This window comes from Carcharhinus amblyrhynchos, chromosome 4 (assembly GCF_965287045.1).
Source record: "Carcharhinus amblyrhynchos chromosome 4, sCarAmb.v2.hapA, whole genome shotgun sequence".
NCBI classification, from domain to species: domain Eukaryota; kingdom Metazoa; phylum Chordata; class Chondrichthyes; order Carcharhiniformes; family Carcharhinidae; genus Carcharhinus; species Carcharhinus amblyrhynchos.
In genome coordinates this window covers 48,613,027-48,632,173 of record NC_137327.1, presented here as the reverse complement: position 1 = coordinate 48,632,173, position 19,147 = coordinate 48,613,027, and the positions used below count along the sequence as shown (strand labels likewise).

General features: G+C 43.1%; 1 protein-coding gene across 1 annotated transcript in view; it reads left to right on the top strand.

Annotated features, from left to right (window-relative positions):
* cpne2 (copine II) overlaps nucleotides 1-19,147 on the top strand; it is a 259,830-nt gene that overhangs the window by 27,400 nt on the left and 213,283 nt on the right. The window contains exons 3-6 of the mRNA XM_080187114.1: nucleotides 2,930-3,109; nucleotides 3,200-3,274; nucleotides 8,827-8,898; nucleotides 15,595-15,678. Coding sequence (XP_080043240.1) covers nucleotides 2,930-3,109; nucleotides 3,200-3,274; nucleotides 8,827-8,898; nucleotides 15,595-15,678 — 411 coding nt within the window. The remainder of the gene's footprint in view (nucleotides 1-2,929; nucleotides 3,110-3,199; nucleotides 3,275-8,826; nucleotides 8,899-15,594; nucleotides 15,679-19,147) is intronic.

Here is a 19,147-nt window from a genome sequence, read left to right as displayed (position 1 = left end):
GGTGCTCCGGTTTCCTCCCACAGTCCAAAGATGTGCGGGTTAGGTCGAATGGTCATGGTAAATTGCCTCTTACTGTCAGGGGTATCAGTAGGGTAAAAATGTGGGGTTATGAGGATGAGGCCTGGGTGGGATTGTTGTCAGTGCAGGCTTGAAGGACCAAATGGCCTCCTTCTGCACTGTAGGGATTCTATGATTCATAATACACAGATGTGACGGAGAGGCTAAGCTGGAGTTAGACCATATGTATGAGGAAGAAGAAACAAGATTGTAATTCGGTCTTGCAGTAATAGTGGCCTGGTCTGGGAGCTGTAGCTGAGAGTCAGTTACAGAATGAATGAGGAAAGGAGATGTAAGAAGATTCAATTTTGACATTACATAGAATTTCCAGCCCAGAAACAGGCCATGATGGAAAAGGTCTATGTTGGTGTTTATCTTCCACAGGGGCCTTTTCCTACCTTTCTGAATTTCATCCTGTCAACATCTTATTCCTTATTACAACATGTAATACATCAATGTTAATCATCTCAACCATGTTTCATCATTAAATTGTCTGGAACCTGAATTCCAAAAAATTGAATATTTCAAATTAGAATGCTTTAAAATTGTTGAAGACCTTTTTTTGGTGTTTGATTTGCATGGAAAATTCATACTGGATCTCTGACCTTGAGGGATAAGGCACAACAACAGATACTTTAACATGAGTTTAATTTGTTTTTAATGCAATTCGCTGTAAGAATATGGGTATCACTGGTAAGGCCCATCTTAACTTGCTCTGAGAATATGGTAACTTTCCAAGCTGCTGGTAGTAATTTGACACAAAGGAGTGGCTTGAAAGACCACAGAGAAGTTAAGAATTGATCATGTTGGGAATGACTGCCATCACATGTGAGACCAACATAAGCTAAACAGTAATGTTACAAGAAGATGCGACCGTTGAATTAGTTTTGTGAGTAATAAAGACTGGGATTTTCTAGCCCCGTCATGGTGGGATTCACTGGAGGGGAGATTCACTAAGCCAGCCATGACTTTTGATGGGAACAGATGATTCTGGTGGCAGATGGGATGTAAAGTCCTGCTCAAGGAATTTGTTTGCCGATAGTAAAAGAACCTTTGTTTCTTCAGAAGTAGTTCTTAAAGGGAATAATTACCTTTCTTTGATTTTTTACCTGGAAGAGTGAAAGAGGTAAATTGGTCCCACAAAGGTACAAACTTGTACGTTTGTACTGTAATCAGTATTTTGTGTTCCCTTTGATTGTAGAGAAGTGGCTGGAATTTTCCCACCATTCTCACCGGTAGGATCTTCTGGTTATGCTGATGATGGAACCCCTGCCATGGGTTTCCTGACTGTGTGTGTGTGTGTGTGTGTGTGTGTGTGTGTGTGTGTGTGTGTGTGTGTGTGTGTGTGTGTGTGTGTGTGTGTGTGTGTGTGTGTGTGTGTGTGGGGTGCGGAGGGGGGGAGCCCTGTTGACAACTGGCTAATGGTGGGCCACCTCCACCATCACAAAACACACCGGAAAATTTCACCCAGCATCTTGAAACTCATCGAATGCTTTATAATTGAAAATGTTCCAGACCACTTCACAGAGTTATTATTGAACAAGTGGCTGCTGAGTCAAAGACATTAGAAGAAATGAAGAAAATACTCGGTTAAAGAAGTGAGATTTAAGGAGAGTCACAAAGGAGCAGCAAGATGTGGAAAGACAGATTTAGGAAGGGAATTCTGGGGAACGTGGCCTAGGTAAATGAAGGCATAGCCATCAATGGTGGGGAAAGGGAGGGGCAGATGGACAAGAATTAGAGTTTGAGGAAAGTAGTGTGTAGGATTAGAGGAGGTTGCAAAGTTGGCAAGGGAAGGCCGTGAATTAATTTAAAGATTGAGTATGGAAAATTTAAATTTGGGGTGTTTAGGGCACTGGGAGTCAAATGAAGAAAGAGACAATGATTTGGGATTTGTTATGGGTCCCGAAATTATGTGTCAGTATAGAACATAGAACACCACAGCGCGGAACAGGCCCTTCGGCCCACAATGTTGCGCCGACCAGTCTTATTTTTAAAAAAAAACATTGACCCTCTAATCTAAACCAATCCCTTTTCGTCCATAAACCTATCCACCAATCTCTTAAACACCCCCAAACTAGGCGCATTTACAACTGCAATATTGCAGTATTGACTGCAGTATTGACAATATTGACTCAGGTTCCTTGGGGAAAAAAAAACTGGAGGTCCTGTATTGGTGCAAATGCACATGGAAGGGGAGAGGAATGTACTATTTAAAAAAAGCACACATCACACTTTGCAAAGCAAATGTAGAGAAATCAACCTCATGAGCTGAGAATGCATATCTATCATATGTAAAGACTTTTGTTGTATAATCCTCGAATATTCCCAAGAGCTGCAGGGTGTAATTACTGGGCAATGTATTAAAGCATCAGTTTTCCTCCTAAAACTTTTATCTTGCACATCATTTGGACCATGGATGGGCAACTCTGAGATCTAGGACAAATAAGAGGGGGCCAACCATCAATATATAGGATTCTAAGTAGAATGCAACAGGTACTTCTTATCATTAGTTCTGTACTCTTTGCAGTATAAAGCAGAGCTGCAAGATAAGATAACCAAGTTACAAACTGGTAAAAGATAGGTTAGGAAACATTTCTTCATACAGATTGTTCTGTACCTCAGTTAGTCTTCAGGTAGTAGAGGCAACCCCCACCCCTCCAGCCCCAGATGCTGTGATGTAGGTGAGGTAGGTGGACTCAATTGCCTCCCCACTTCTCTATCTTCTGGAACACAAAAGTTAAACTTAACAAGTCATCCAACATGTTCATCAGTGTATATCACAAAATAAATGTCCAGCATAAGATCACTTCTGTTCTAGCACGTTAGCTAAAGTGAAATCTTTTTTATTGTATCTGCTCTCCTCTGACAGATTGGCCGAACAGAAACAGCTATGAACAACCTAAACCCAGTATTTGCCCAGAAATTTGTGGTAGACTATCATTTTGAAGAAGTACAGAAATTGAAATTTGCCTTGTTTGACCAGGACAAATCCAGCCAACAGCTTTATGAACATGATTTTCTTGGAGAGTTTTCATGTACTCTAGGAGTGGTAGGTCTCGCTTTTTGTATGATCTTGAATTATTCCAAAGCAGCACAGACTTCATTCTGGTTAAAAGTAAACTTTTGATTAATGACGCAGATTGTTTCAAGCAAGAAGATAACGCGGCCACTTACTTTGACCAATGGGAAACCTGCTGGAAAAGGAACGATAATGGTACAGTCAAATTTAATATTGACCATCACTGCAATAGCATCTAAACTCTTAAACCAAGATGTGCCAAGAATACCAACTTAATGAAGAAAACAGTTGAAGTAGGTTAATCATTCTGACCAGATCTATTGTGTTGGGATTTTAACCCAGTGAATTAGTATTTGGAGTTAAGTTTTTGAAGGCTGGTGTTAATGGAGAAGAAATATAGTCAGGGTCACCAGAGTAAGCTTAATTCGTCATTATATAACTGATCTGAATGAGCATGATGCTATGACTTAGTATCCAAATAAATGTCCAAGTGAGCCTTTGTTTTGTGCACTTGGGCCCACACTTCTGCCATTACAGAGTCTCTCCATCATGGTAAAAATAGTGGAAGTGGCTGAAAGTCATAACTCCTGCCCCCGAACATGGCAATTCCTATTTTCACAGGGGTGGGAATTGGGGGCAGGGAATATTTTGCACATATGGGCTGGAATTCTCCCATCCCACCCGCCACTAGAATTTTAGTGGGCGGGTTACAGAGAATGTGAAACGCCATTGACGGTCAAGCGGGAATTTCTGGCTTTTAGACCAGCACAACCGGAGAATTCTGCCCATGAGCTTTATGGAGGCAGGTGACCATTCGAAGCATCAGCCGCGTTCACACGAGTGGGATTTTGGTGGCTTTGGGGCTGAATTTTATGCTCTGAGATCTGGAGCGCTTCTCACTTTGTGGAGTGTATTAAGGGGTGTGTTGCGGTCAGGTGCCGTTTATGATATTATTATGCCAGTTTGTGATAATATGGCATACAGACATCTTTTTGTGTCCAACAAATAAACAAAAAGTAACTTCGGGATAACTCAAAAGGAGCAGCTCCATAAAAGGAGGGGAGTATGGCACACAGATGTCCCAAAATGTCAGAAACACACCCACATTATTTAATTATCAATTTACAAGGCAATTCAGCTGCTTACATCTTGCTGCCGTATTACAGTCAGAGGGCAATAATTCGTCTTCAGGGTCAGGTTTGCAGCGGGTGAGGAATCTGTGTTTTTAAAGGCTAGCTCATTTGGGTGGATTTTTAAACTGCAGTTAAGGTCAGAGTCTCAGCTTTGTAGTTCAAACTCAATTGGCTCCAGGGGCTACTCATGTAAATGGTCAGAGGTACCCTGAAGACATTTTTCATCTCTGATTCAGAGGGCTCTTTTGATGGAATGTTTTCCGTTGGATATACAGCCTCCAGTGAGGAGTAGAGAAGGATTAGGTGGAGGAGGAGAAGTTGGGTGAGAGGAAGAATGAAATACAGGGAGACTCAGAATGTTGTCAGTCCTCAGGAAAAGGGGGGGCGGAGCAGCGACACACCCCAAGGGTCAGGAGGAGCACAGGAACCCTTATCAGAGGCACAGGCCAGATTTTGCCACCCCCAAGGGTATATAGGCAGCAAATGAGCCATCTGCAACTGAGTGTGACTTAGGGCAGAAAAAAACTCAGGTCGGAATTTTACTGCTTCGTCAGCCCCAGAATCGGGGTGGGCGAGGCTCGCAGAACGGCATTCTTTGTAGGCTTCGGGTGAGATCTTACGAGTCTTGGGCAGGCACAGCGATAAAATACTGGCGTCAGACTTTAAAGAGTGATGGCGATATCTCTATGTGAGATGCTCACAGGGGAGATCTCATCCAATTGCATTGGGAGCTACCCAACGCCTGCCACATTGAAGGTGGCAGTGGTGCTTTAATTCTTCGCAACAGACTCAGTCTAGGCAGTCTCTGGAGATCGTAGTGGGGTAATGCAGCCTGCAGCACACTATGGCATCAAGGTGTTCATTGATACAATGTTCTAAGTGCTGGGAATTACATTTATTTCCCCCAAAATGTCCGAATACAAATGGATGGACCTCACTGATTTGCAAAGAGTACAGCTTTCCCTGGGGTGCAGGGAGCCTTTGACTGCACTCACGTAGCTGATAAGCCTCCTGCTGGACAGCCGTGCACTTTGATGAACAGAAAGGGGCTTCCACTTGATCACTGTGCAGCTAGTGTGCGATCATAATCAGAGGGTCACTCAGATGTGTGCCAGGTCCACGGGCAGCTGTCACACTCATACATCCTTAGAAACTCACAGATTCCGGACCGCTTCATCCTCAAAGGAATGGCTACTAACTGATCCGGATTATCCACTGAAAAGATGGCTAATGACACTTGTGAAGGTGTTCAGAATCAATGCCGAGAGGAGGTACAGTGAGAACCAGGATCATAGTGGAGCGGACCATTGGTCTCTTAAAGATGCGATTCCTATGGCTGGACAGGTATATACATTACTTCCCCTCATGTGGGTTCCTGAAGGTCGTGGTTTGGTGTGCATTCCATAACATGGCCACCCAAAGAGGAAATGCCTTGGAGGATGATGATGTGCCAGATGGCAGCCAGTCGTCTGAGGATAATGGTGATGATGAGTTGAAGGGCTACAGCATTGCTCCTGATAATGGCCCTGGCCATGATCAAATGGATGGCCATGGCACCAGGATTCCTCATTATGGCAAAAGGTTTCTGTAGTATGCCTTTAGTGAAGAAGGAGTTTAGTGACTCCTTCTACACTAAACTACAGAAGGAGTTTAGTGAACTCTTGGCCTCCTTTTCTCAGTATGAGCTGGTTGCATTAATTATATGCTGTATGAAGGAAGGTTACAGGGATGGCTTCACTGAATCTGGGGGCAGCTTCACCCCTTCTAGAACCTTTCTCCTCTTTCTCTTTGGTGTAGACATTTCCGCATGGAAATAAATGTACAATTTCTCAATGCCAAAGTGGGTGAGTTGTTTATTTTTTAAAAATTCTGCCACCAGTGAAGATTGAAGTGGTTGGCAGGGCTTAATTAAAATTTAAATTGACTTACCCAGCCAGACTGATAGGTCACCTGACACTGTCCTGACCCAGAGGTCCTTTCAAAATGCTGTTACCTTGTTCTAGTTCTCTATGCAGCATCAGAGCTGGGACTTCCCGCCTTTGAGCATTCATTTGGGCTGGATGACTGTCTCTAACCCACCCTTGCTGCTAATTTGCAGCAATTATCAGGCGCACACTGACAGCGGACCCAGAAGTCAGAATGTTGCCAGCATCCACGTGCAGAACTACTATCGGCACATGACTGTATTACTCAGCCCTTGGAATGCATGCAGATTAGACCTGGTAAGAGTCAGCTGAACTTTGTCAATTCAGCTGGATTACCAGCGTATCCTTTCGATACGGTCCTGGAATACCTTTGGTGGAGAACAGGTGCCCCTTGGTAGAGGCCAGGTGTCCTTTGGGATAGGTCAGGTATCCTTTGGGGGAGGTAAGGTGCCCTTTGGAATTGTTAGAAGTGGGAATAAAGGTGTGTACAAAGTGCATAAACTTATTATTGTCAAGCTCATTTGGACTGTCACAGACCTGTCACAATCAGCTGTCAAAAATGTCAAGCACCTGGCAAAGGGAGCAGTTGAGTTTTTTAAAAGTTCCATCCTTTACATGTGTGAAAAAGTGTCTGGAAAGTTTGAAAATTATGATTGTTGTTATTTTGCTCAGTCTGAAGACATAAACCTAAGGGTTTCCATTAATGGGTTAATGCTGTATGACTGAATTCACAACTGTCCATTATCACTGTAAGGTGCCTGCCATTTCACATTTTGACTGACAGCTACAAGTGGTTATAGATTATTTGCATGGCATAAATTCCATTGTTTATTGTTATCAGGACTTGGGCATTTGAATGAAACGCCGTTGTTATAAGACTTTATTTAATTAAAGAAATGTGAATACATTAAATGGGTTTTCATGAATGGAAGTGTTTTTTCAATGTAGTGGTCTGTAATGGGCATTTAGAACGTTGTTTTATCTCATCTCTACCTGGGTCCTGATGTCTGTCCATGGTGAGTTGGCATGGTGGGTGTAATGGCAAAGTGTGGTGCGTTGGCATGAGTTGACACGAAGTTCTCATTAGAGGCTATAAAGGGCCTTAGGGATAGATGGGGGCATAGCTTGGGCTTGAGGGGCCATTGTGGGGTTGGTGGGAGCATGAGGTGGTGTTGGTTGGCATGTGTGGAGGGGTGAGGTGTGGAGGGGATGTTTCATGTTTTATTCCTTTTTTATATATTCTGGACAAGGTGCTGGAGCCCCGAGGCAGTATCCTGCCCCGTACCTGACATCCTCCTCACTTCTTTCCAGTCCGCTCCCTCCGGATGGGAAATCCGATGTCCAGGCAGCCAATTTTAAAGGCTGGATTCATGGAGCCAGGAATTCTCTTGTCTCTGCGCCCTCAACAAAGAACAAAACAAAGAACAACCCAGCACGGGAAACAGGCCCTTCGGCCCAACGAGCCCGCGCCACCGCATCCTCCTACACCTACCCTGCCCTGCTTGTCTGCGAGTGGAACCCCTAACTTAGTCAGATTCAGGGGAGAATAGTGTAGGGTCAATTTGGTAAACCAATCAGCCTAAGACCACATCTTTGGGGTGTGGGAGGAAACCGGAGCGCCCGGAGGAAACCCACGCAACCACAGGGAGAATGCGCAAACTCCCACAGACACAGGCCCAAATCCATGTATCTGCACAGCTAGCAGTGATAGTCACTGAGCTGTTGCGGCGCCTGTCTACCGGTCCAGGATCAAGCACACACACCGGCACGAAGTACTAGGCCACTCCCGGAACCTCCAAGAGCAGCCCACGCACGACCCACTGTGTGCATGTCCCTTGTTTGACAACAAGGTGGACCTCCACCTGCGGAATAAAAAGACAAAAACGTTAACATATAAGTCCGCATTTCCGGTGTCTCCCGAGGCTCTGACCCTATTTAATACCCCCTACTATAACCCTCCATCCTTGTTTCGCTCATGTGTCTATCTAAGTAAACCTTTAACAAGTCCAACGTTCCTGCCTCCACCACCCTACTCGGTAGCGCGTTCCATACCCCCACAATCCTCTGCGTGAAGAACCTTCCTCTCACGTCCAAATTATACTTCTCCCCCCTCACCCTTAGATCATGACCTCTCGTAATTGTACCCAGTCTAGGGAGCAGCCTCTCACTATTGACTCTATCTATTCCCTTCAGTATCTTATATACCTCTATCATGTCCCCCCTCAATCTCCGTCTTTCCAAGGAGAAAAGTCCCAGTTTCTCCAACCTTTCCTCGTAACTCAGTCCTTCCATGCCAGGCAACATCCTGGTAAACCTCCTCTGCACCCTCTCCAGAGTCTCCACGTCCTTCCGGTAGTAAGGTGACCAGAACTGGACGCAGTACTCCAAATGCGGTCTAACCAATGTTCTGTACAACTGAAGCATTAGACGGCAGCTCCTATACTCTATACCCCTTCCTATAAAGGCTAGCATTCCATAAGCTTTCCTCACAACCTTCTCCACTTCTCCAACCTTGGAATCTGAGTTCTGGTATTCATTCTCAGTCCTCCACAAGTGTTATTTTTATGCTGGTATGAATGCCAAAGCATTATAAAGTCACCCACCTGGTGTACAGCAGATGTGTTAAGAGGTAGCTGCGTGAATAAATTTACAAAATGAAATATTAATGCATCTTCTCTTGCATTTACAGATAAGTGCCCAAGAAATTTCAGATAATAGAGTAATCACCCTCAGCATGGCTGGAAGAAAGCTGGACAAAAAGGTAGGCCTAAACCTATGAAATGGTTTATAGTGTGCAAGTATATTCATGCCTAAGACCAGTCCATTATATTTCTGACTGTTAAATTAAAATGTTCCACTATAACCTTTCTATGAAACCCAAACAAAGATTCAATTGGATTTCTTTGTTTATGGGATAAATTTCCCAGCCCCACCTGCCTCAGGAATCATCTCTGGTGGGGTGGAAATTTGGTGGACCATTTAAAGGTCCTTTGACCTCAGACAGGAATTTCCAGTCTGGGGGCAGTTGCAACCTAAAATCCTGCCCATCATGTTGTCCAATATTCACCTCTGCTCCTGCAGAACATTATGGTGCTTCCCGTGAAATGGTTGGGAATTTCATAGCAAAAGAATATCCCTTAAATTATCCAATTTGTAATTGCAACCTTAAACAATGATGGCTTGTGGTGATTCTGTGGATGGAGGTCTGGAACGTTTCTGATGATAATCGGCTAGGACAGAGAAGAATTTCAGCAGTAAAGTATTTTCTTGAAGAGTTCACATCATCTGAGAAGGCAGATGCTTCAGCTCAAACATTTGAAGTCTGTCACCTGTGTCAACCTTGGGTCACACTGTCACCTCTCAAGTCTGAGCATCACGAGCTCAAAGCCACAATCTGCAGACTGGGGCATGTCATCCAGGCTGACACTCCCAGTGCAGAACTGAGGGAATGCTGTAAGAACATAAGAAATAGGAGCAGGAGTAGGCCATCTAGCACCTCGAGCCTGCCCCACCATTCAATAAGATCATGGCTGATCTCAAGTGGATCAATTCCACTTACCCGCCTGCTCCCCATAACCCTTAATTCCCTTATCGATCAGAAATCAATCTACCCGTGATTTAAACATGTTCAACGAGTTAGCCTCCACCACTTCAATGGGCAGAGAATTCCAGAGATTCACTACCCTCCTGAGAGAAGAAGTTCCTCCTTAACTCTGTTCTAAACTGCTCCCCCCTTATTTTGAGACTGTGCCCTCTAGTTCTGGTTTCTTTTCTAAGTGGAAAGAATTTCTCTACCTCTACCTTATCTAGCCCCTTCATTATCTTATATGTCTCTATAGGATCACCCCTCAGCTGTCTAAACTCCAACGAGTACAGACCCAGTCTATTCAATCTCTCTTCATAGGCTAACCCCCTTGTCTCCGGTATCAGCCTAGTGAACCTTCTTTGCACTCCCTCCAAGGCCAATATATTCTTTTGCAAGTGCGGGGACCAAAACTGCACACAGTACTCCAGCTGCGGCCTCACCTGTGCCCTGTACAGTTGCAGCAAGACCTCCCTGCTTTTATATTCTATCTCCCTCACTATAAAGGCCAACATTCCCTTCGCCTTCTTGATCACCTGCTGCACCTGCAGACTGGGTTTTTGCGATTCGTGCACAAGGACCCCCAGGTCCCTCTGCACTGTAGCATGCTGCAGCTTTTCGCCCTTTAAATAATAATCCCTCCTGCTATTATTTCTACCAAAGTGGATAACCTCACATTTGCTAACATTGTACTCCATCTGCCAGGTCCTCACCCACTCACTCAGCCTATTCAGATCTCTCTGCAGACTTTCCGCACCTTCCACGCAATTTGCTTTTCCACTCATCTTCGTGTCATCAGCAAATTTTGTTACCCTACACTCAGCCCCCTCCTCCAGATCGTCTATGTATATGGTAAACAGTTGAGGCCCCAGCACTGATCCCTGCGGCACTCCACTAGTCACTAACTGCCAACCAGAATAACACCCATTGATTCCAACTCTCTGCTTCCTGTTAGACAGCCAATCCTCTATCCACGCTAACACCTTACCCCCAACTCCGTGCACCCTGACCTTCTGAAGCAACCTTTTGTGAGGCACCTTATCAAATGCCTTCTGGAAATCTAAAAACACCACATCCACCAGTTCCCCTCTGTCTACCGCCCTAGTCACATCTTCATAAAAATCCAGTAGATTTGTTAAACACAACTTCCCCTTCACGAATATGTGCTGCGTCTACTTGATTGAACCGTTCTTTTCAAGGTGTCCTGCTATTTCTTCTTTAATGATGGACTCTAACATTTTCCCAATTACGGACGTTAAGCTAACTGGCCTGTAGTTACCCACCTTTTGTCTACTACCTTTTTTAAACAGCGGCGTAACAGTAGCTGTTTTCCAATCCTCTGGCACTTCCCCAGCGTCCAGCGAATTTTGATAAATAACTATTAACGCATCTGTTACTACTACTGCCATTTCTTTCAGTACCCTGGGATGCATCCCATCCGGGCCTGGGGACTTGTCTACCTTCAATCCCATTAGTCTACCAAGCACTACCTCTTTAGTAATATTAATTGTATTAAGGACCTCATCTCCTACCAACCCTCTATCTTTAATATTCGGTAAGCTATTTGTATCCTCCATCGTGAAGACTGACACAAAAATCTTATTTAAAGTCTCAGCCATTTCCTCGTTTCCCACCATTAAATCCCCCCTCTCGTCCTCCAAGGGTCCAACATTCACTCTAGCCACTCTCTTCCTTTTTATATGTTTGTAAAAACTTCTACTAACATTTTTTATATTTAGAGCTAGTTTAGTTTCACACTCTATCTTTCCTTTCTTTATCGCTTTCTTAGTCATTCTTTGTTGTTTTTTAAATCTTTCCCAATTTCTAATTTTCCACTATTTTTAGCCGCTCTGTACGCATTGGTTTTTAATTTAATACTCTCTTTTATTTCCTTTGTTATCCACGGCTGGTTATCCCTTTTCTTACAATCCTTCTTTATCACCGGAATATATTCTTGCTGAGTACTGAAAACGTCTCCTTAAAAATCCTCCACTGTTCCTCAGCTGTCCTACCAACCAGTCTGTGCCCCCAGTCTACATTAGCCAATGTACTGTAGCACTGGAAGAGATGTTAAGCCGAGGCCCCACCTGTCCGCTCAAATAAAAGTAAGAGATTCCATTGCATTATTCAAAAGAGAGTGAGGGGGTTCTCCCTGTGTCCGAGTGAATAAACCAATATCAGACCATTTTGAAATTTATCTCTGCGCTGTGGGTGGGACCTTGTTGTTGTAAATTGGCTGCCATGTTTCCCTACATTATAACAATGACTACACATCAAAATGTACTTTTTCAGTTCTGAAGCACTTTGGGATGTTCTGAAGTCATGGAAGATAATGGGCCCGATCTTATCAGCTCACCACACTGATCAAACAGCATAATGAGCTGGTAAGATAGGTCGAGAAGTGAAAAATCGGGTTTGCATCCGATTTCGCACTCTCCTGATCTCATCAGCACTGTTTTGCCGGTAAAATCAGCTTTGTGCCCAGAAAGGAGATCTGCCAGTACGCTGGGAGGTCAGGAAACCATGCACAATGACACCCCTGGAGCTCAGCCGGCTTCCCAGGCAAGATTAGGCTCTATCCCCCACTGGTAAGAATCGCGTGATGGCTCCTGTTTTGCACAAGAGTGCCAAAAATTTGTATTTGTTACCTCACTGAAAAAACCAGCGAGAAAACCTACTGTTTTCTCACCCGATTGACACTTAGAATTTTAGGGGGAAATTCTGCCCGTTATTACAAGAGAAAATTCTTTCATCTTTCTCAAGCATTTTAATACACAAATCATGTGTGATGATTTGTTTGCTTTCCAAGGTGATGCTTAGCTTCTTTTTAAAGATTGATGTCTCCTGTGGCTTGATACAGATCAATACTAACCACCATGAGGACAAGTGAATCCCTTTTAAATACCAATTAATGTTGTATAGTTTCTCAGCAAATCTTCATTGCAGAATGATTCACAGTGCTAGCAACCTTTAATAAAATGCAGCAGATTTTAAAGTGTCTTTCTACTAATTATAGAACCACTCTACACATACGCTGGAATTCTAGCATCTCACTGCCACAAAATTGGAATGGGCGAGGAGTGGACAATGGAAATGTCCTTTTACTATGTACAGGAATTTACAGTCTTGTTTGAGCAAGACTATAAAATAGTCTTGGACTGAAGACTTAGGGGGCAGGACAGTTTTACGTAGGACATATGGCAAAGAAACAGGCCATTCAGTTCAACCAGTCTGTGCTAGTGTTTACGCTCCTCTAGAGCCTCCTCCCATCTTTCCTCATCTCGTTAACCCTTACCTCATCTTTCCTCCAACAATGTAACCTTCTATTCCCTTCTCCATTGCAGCTTCCTTTTAATGCATCAATGCTATTTTCTTCAACTACTCCCTGTGGGAGCAGGTTCAACATTCTCAACACTTTTTGGGGGAAAATGTTTCTTCTGAATTCCCTATTGGATTTCTCAGTGACTATCTTGCGTTGATGGCCCTTGGTTATGATCTTCCCCAAATATTCTTTCTATGTTAGGTCATCCCTCAGCTTTCTATCTTTGAGAGAAGGGAGTCCCAGCCTGTCAATCCTTTTCTGATTTGTATACGGAGACATTTCTGGTAGCATTGTTGTAAATCATCCATGCACCCTCTCCAGTGTCTCTATATCCTTTATATAATATGATGACCAGAACGGCACAAAATATGTGATCTAAGGTCCAGTACATGTTTAGCATAACTTCTCTCCTTTGCAATACTGTTTTGAAATTTTCAAAATGTCTTTATTACAAATAGAACAAATAAGGTCCTCTTGGCGGTCCCATTTCTTGCATTAGGATAGTTAATGGGACACTTCCAGTCAGTATAAAACTTACTCTGATGTACGTCTAAGGAGATTCCAGGCTCAGTTACCTCAGTGGCCTTTAGTTGAATAACAATTCCCAACTTAGGACGAAAGAAAAATCAAGTAGGATTATCTTTCATGATTATTATCCAAGGACCTGTCTTATAAATGAGGTGTCGATGAGGACTGAGTTGACCTAAGTTGTTATTCCCTCACCCATTTCGATCTTGTGGTCAATTACCTGCTAATGATCACACTCTAGACTTGCATGTGGAGAACGCCCTTTGGAGCCAATATTCAATGACTGCTCACTGTACCATATTTCTGCACCTAAATGCATTTAAAGTGAAGCTGTGATTTAGTGCCATTCCTTGGACGCTGAGTACACAGTAGAGAGGGATACTATATGCTACGTTCTGACTGAGGATACAGTTGTATAGTCACAGTGCATGCTCATTACTTCCTCCAAAGAGAAAATTACACTTCAAAAATATTAATTGCAGCATGCCCACCCATCACTGTAATCTCCTGACTACTTTGCATTATAAACCCAGTTTACTATTGGCTTACTACTGAGCCTTAATCTAGTTTCACTGCATTAGTTCTGCATATGGCACTAGGGTAAAAAAGGTAACAAGAAACATTTTTAACTTACTGGCTCTTATCTTTTTTCTCCTTCAATTTTGCCTTTGTGAGGTGCTTTTTTTAGTATGTATGGGTTGGACTGTATAATTACAGGCTTTTGAATTATAGTAATCAGTGTAGTTCACCCACTGGTGAGAGCACTCCCTGCTTTCTTTGCTGAAGGTATGTTAAAGGTGACTGAAAATCAGACCAACAGCATGCTCAGGAAAAGAGGCGCTTGTTGGAATATTTGAGCAGAGAGTTGTTCCTGTCAAAAATAATTACCTTGGGTGATGGTCCAGCGGTGAATCTTGCCACGAAGCTAAGAGCTAGTTGGTATCTTGGTGTCCTTTGGCAAGTCCATGCCAAGAGCATTCCCCCTTATCCTGCTGTAAGTGTGTACTTCAAAAGGTGAAGTGTCTTGTCCCTTATGCTGGAGCCAGGTTATTTTCTGACCTGATCAGGCTATCCAGTTCCTTGTTTTATTTTTTGCTGTGCTTTCGGAGTCCATTTTCTCCCTAAATTACTAACCGTACAAACTGACTGCTCTCCTCTTGTGCATCACCTCCTTCATTAAGTTGAGCTGTATGAAGGAGTAGGTGGCTCGGGGTAGCTCAGAGAAAGTTATACCCCCTCCCCTCAATCCTAAGCATGAAAGGCTTGTTTGCTTTTATTTATTGAATATGCCAATGTTGTACATTGTCCTTTCGCACATAGTGCAGACTTAGTGCAGATTATGCAGATAGTCTTTGCATATGTCCACTGAGGATACCAATTTCAGTCTGAAGAACACTGGTGGTGTGTATGGAGCAGGGGAGGGGGGAGATGGGGTGTAATGTGCATCTGGAGCACAAACCAGATTATCAGGTGGCGTGTTTGCCAGAAAGCTTCAAGGCAGCGACCAAAGTAAGAAATGTTTATATTCATAGTTCTGTATCACCAACACACTTGCTCTTCTTGAGAAGCCCCACAGCAGGATTGCAGCCTTGCTGAGCTTACACAAATGCATGCCACTCATCAGTAAGTTAGGTATGACTGGTTAATGCACTACAGCAGCAGAGAGATGCTCCTTACTCATATTAAATATGAAACATTTTGATTATCTCCAGAGGCTAAATAATTTTTCAAGCTGTTCACATACAGGGAGTCGGGAACATCATAGAGTGTTCATCTGCTGCTTTATCAGTGCTGTATGTATATAGTCTAGGAATCATTCTTGCTTTGCAAGGCTTTTCATCTGCATAAACTCAGCTTTCTTTCTTGAGTTTCGAAGTATCCAAAAAATATTTTTCTAACCAGAATGGTACCCTTTGCAGAATAAGTAAGAAAATAAGTTGTTTTGAAGTGTAAGATATTAACATGGATAGTAATAAAATTGCTATTTGAATAGAACTTTTTCTCATTCTGTTCTTTTGTTGTAGGATCTCTTTGGGAAATCTGACCCTTATTTGGAATTCTACAAACAAGAGGAAGATGGAAAATGGATGTTGGTACATCGAACAGAGGTAGTTTTCTTTGATCTTTCATTGAATGGAATTGTCTCCTTTTAATGTGGTGAAGGTGTGGGCCGAAAATGGTCACAGGGATGATGGGTTTAGTGTTCATGAGCTAAGCTTAATCCTCCCTCTTATATCCCATTTGCTGTTATTAAGGCACTGCAACATATAGTTTGCCAGTGGCTGTGTGGTTGGGGGAGGGGATGATGTGGATATGCCGGCGTTGGACTGGGGTAAACACAGTAAAAAGTCTGACAACGCCAGGTTTTAGTCCAACCGATTTATTTGATAGTAAACTCACTAGCTTTCGAGGGGTTTCCCTCTTCTTCAGGTGAATGGAGAGTTCTGGCCTCAGACAGAGCATATAAAGCACAGACAGTTTACAGATTACTGATTAGAATGATTCGCATTGTAATCAGTAATCTGTAAACTGTCTGTGCTTTATATGCTCTGTCTGAGGCCAGAACTCTCCATTCACCTGAAGAAGAGGGAAACCCCTCGAAAGCTAGTGAGTTTACTATCAAATAAATTGGTTGGACTGAAACCTGGTGTTGTCAGACTTTTTACTGGGGGAGGGGAGGGATGGGGTTCGCTGGGGGATGCAGGCGAGCAGGGAGATCAAGATATAAAAAAAAGATTCCAAATCCACCATCTCTGCCACCTAGCAGAGCAAGGGAAATAGACACATGAGAAAGCCATCATCTGCAATATCTCACCAACTCCCACCCACCCCCCAAGTCACACACCATCCTGATTTCGAAATACTTTTTAATTAACTCATTGCCGCTAGGTCAAATTCATGGAACTTCCTCCCCAGCTGCACTGTGGGTATACCTATACCACAGGAACTGCAGTGGTTCAAGAAGGCCACTCGCCACTGCCTTCTCAAAGGCAATTAGGGATGGGCAATAAATACTGACCCAGCCAGTGAAGTCCATAACCCATAAAAAGTACAATTCAGCCTGTCCCCTCTCTGTTAAAACCCAATTTGAATCCCTTGAAGTCTGCTAGAGTTCACCACAAGCAATTGTGGGTACTGCTGATATTTTTATTCATTAGCTATCTCTTGGGTGGAAGGATTCTAACTGTTGTAAACTTTAATAGCCATCAAAATGAAAAGAAGAGGAAGCTGCATCCGTTGATTCTGAGCTCCTCATCATTAATTCCCCAGCGTCCACCGTGCATCACTCTGTGTCTATAATTGCATCTATGTATTGCTGACCATTGTCAGTGCCACAGCAACCTGCTTCGTATATAGAAATCTAAGAACTGGAGAAGAAACACACAGAACAGGATAAACTGAATGATCAATTCAATTCATTTTCCACTCAAGTCCTGGCACTATTTGCAGTCCAGTGGTGAGGCTCATTTCTAATCCATTGTAAGCTTTCATCCCTCAAGTTATCCAGCTCGCCTCCCTCAAGAACACCTATGTTTGCAGGGAGCATTCTTTCATTTGTTAATATATGGGTCTGCTTCTCAATCAGTCTGATAGTCCAGCAATCACTGGTAATCGATAAGAATTGTCAAGCAGCTTTCCACAGAGAGACACTGCAGCTTATGCAGGAATTAACAATGAAATATTATCGACTTCCTTTCTGCATCTGTAAAGCATCTGATTTCTCTTTTAATCCAATTCCAGGCTCAGATGCAGGGATTTTCCGATCCTCTTCAAGATTTATAGCTTTTGCTTTAAATGTTTGGATAAATTTAGTTTTAAGTTAAAATTTATTTATTAGTGTCACAAATAGGCTTACATTAACACTGCAATGAAGTTATTGTGAAATTTCCCTAGTCACCATTCTCCCGTACCTATTCGGGTACACTGAAGGAGAATTTAGCATGGCCAATGCACCTAACCAGCATGTCTTTTGGACTGTGGGAGGAAACCAGAGCACCCAGAGGAAACTCATGTAGACACGGGATGAATGTGCAGACTCAACACAGTCACCCAAGGCCGGAGTTGAACCTGGGTCCCTGGCTCTGTGAGGTAGCAGTGCTAACTACTATGCTACTGTTATTGTTATGTGATTAGCCATTCTGCTGCCCTTTTCTATGCTGCTTTCCTGAAGTGAATTGCACCCTATCTTGGTCCATGTGGAAATATATTCTCCTCATAAATACCAATTTATGATGACATTCGTTTTTCCCCTCCCTCCTGTAGGCTCTAAAGTCTCACTCATTTAGTCCTACAGGTATTGCTAATTTTTCTGGTCCCTTGCCAAGTTACACATTCTGCATGCACAAGCCAAAACATTGGCTGTCAGTATGCTATTCAACTGTGGAGAGCTTTGTACCTTTTAGGCAAGCCTGGCTTGAATCTCTTTTGCCTCTCTTCTGTAGCTTGGGGCCACTGGGATCAGTAATGTTAGCAGTATTGCTGTCTCTACCATCTCATAAATAAGAAACTACAATAGATTTGCTACATAAATCATGAGTTTCTATTTTTTTTCAAACATAAACCGATATAGAAAGAAAAAACCTAAGGCGCTGGATACTTGAATTCTGAAGTCAAAACCTCTCCTGTTAAATATTAATGGTATAAGAGCTGTTGACCTCATTTGGCTGCTAGGAAAAATACTGTAACAATATCTAAATCTACACCAGACTCAAGAAATCAAAATGCTTTACAAGGAATAACTAACAAATCCCTGCATTCAGCGTTGTGGTGAAGATCATACTGAACTGGGAAAACAGGAGAGCTGGGCAGCCTGCTGAATGCAAATTCAGCTTTTTGCATAATAGTATCTCCTGCAGATAGAATACTTTACAGTCGAATAAAATATTAAGTGTTTGCGCTTTACAAAATAATCTTGGAATTATGTATACAACAAGCCTTATAAATCTTTCACCATTCTTCCCTCTCTGAAATATAAACAATCCAGAGAAGGTGAATAAAGCTTGTCTGAAGATTTACAATCCTTGCAGACCTAATCACAGCTGCAGTAAAGCAGCACTGACCACAGGTTCCTGGAAGCAGCAATGTCCAAGAGTCCACTCTGGCCTGGATTTTCTGGCCCCCTTGCAGGGGATTTTCCTGCAGTGGATGTGATGTGCCATTGGCCGCGGATGGGACCAGAAGATCCCGCTGCCTAGAGGGGCTGGAAAATCCTGCCCAATTGTTTTTGTCCTTATGTTTTAGCTGGGACTGGACAGCACACTATCGCTATATATCCTGTGAAGAGGCACAGGGCACAATCTTACTGGCTGTTTGTGTCCCACTGCCACTACAAGTGAGAATAGAGAACTTGGTGCTTAGCCAAATCTCCTTCACTGTAATGGGACCAGAAAATCCCACTCGTGCCAACAGCCAGAAAATTCCACCCATAGGATCCGATTTTACCATTTTGATTTTAAGTGCTGAATCTGGGCGCAATTCAGATCTGACTTGGAAAACTGTTTGTTCTCAGGCACCCCCATATGCACTTAGCCTGGAAAGAAAATCGCGAGTCTGAATCACACTGTAGGTGGGGCCTAT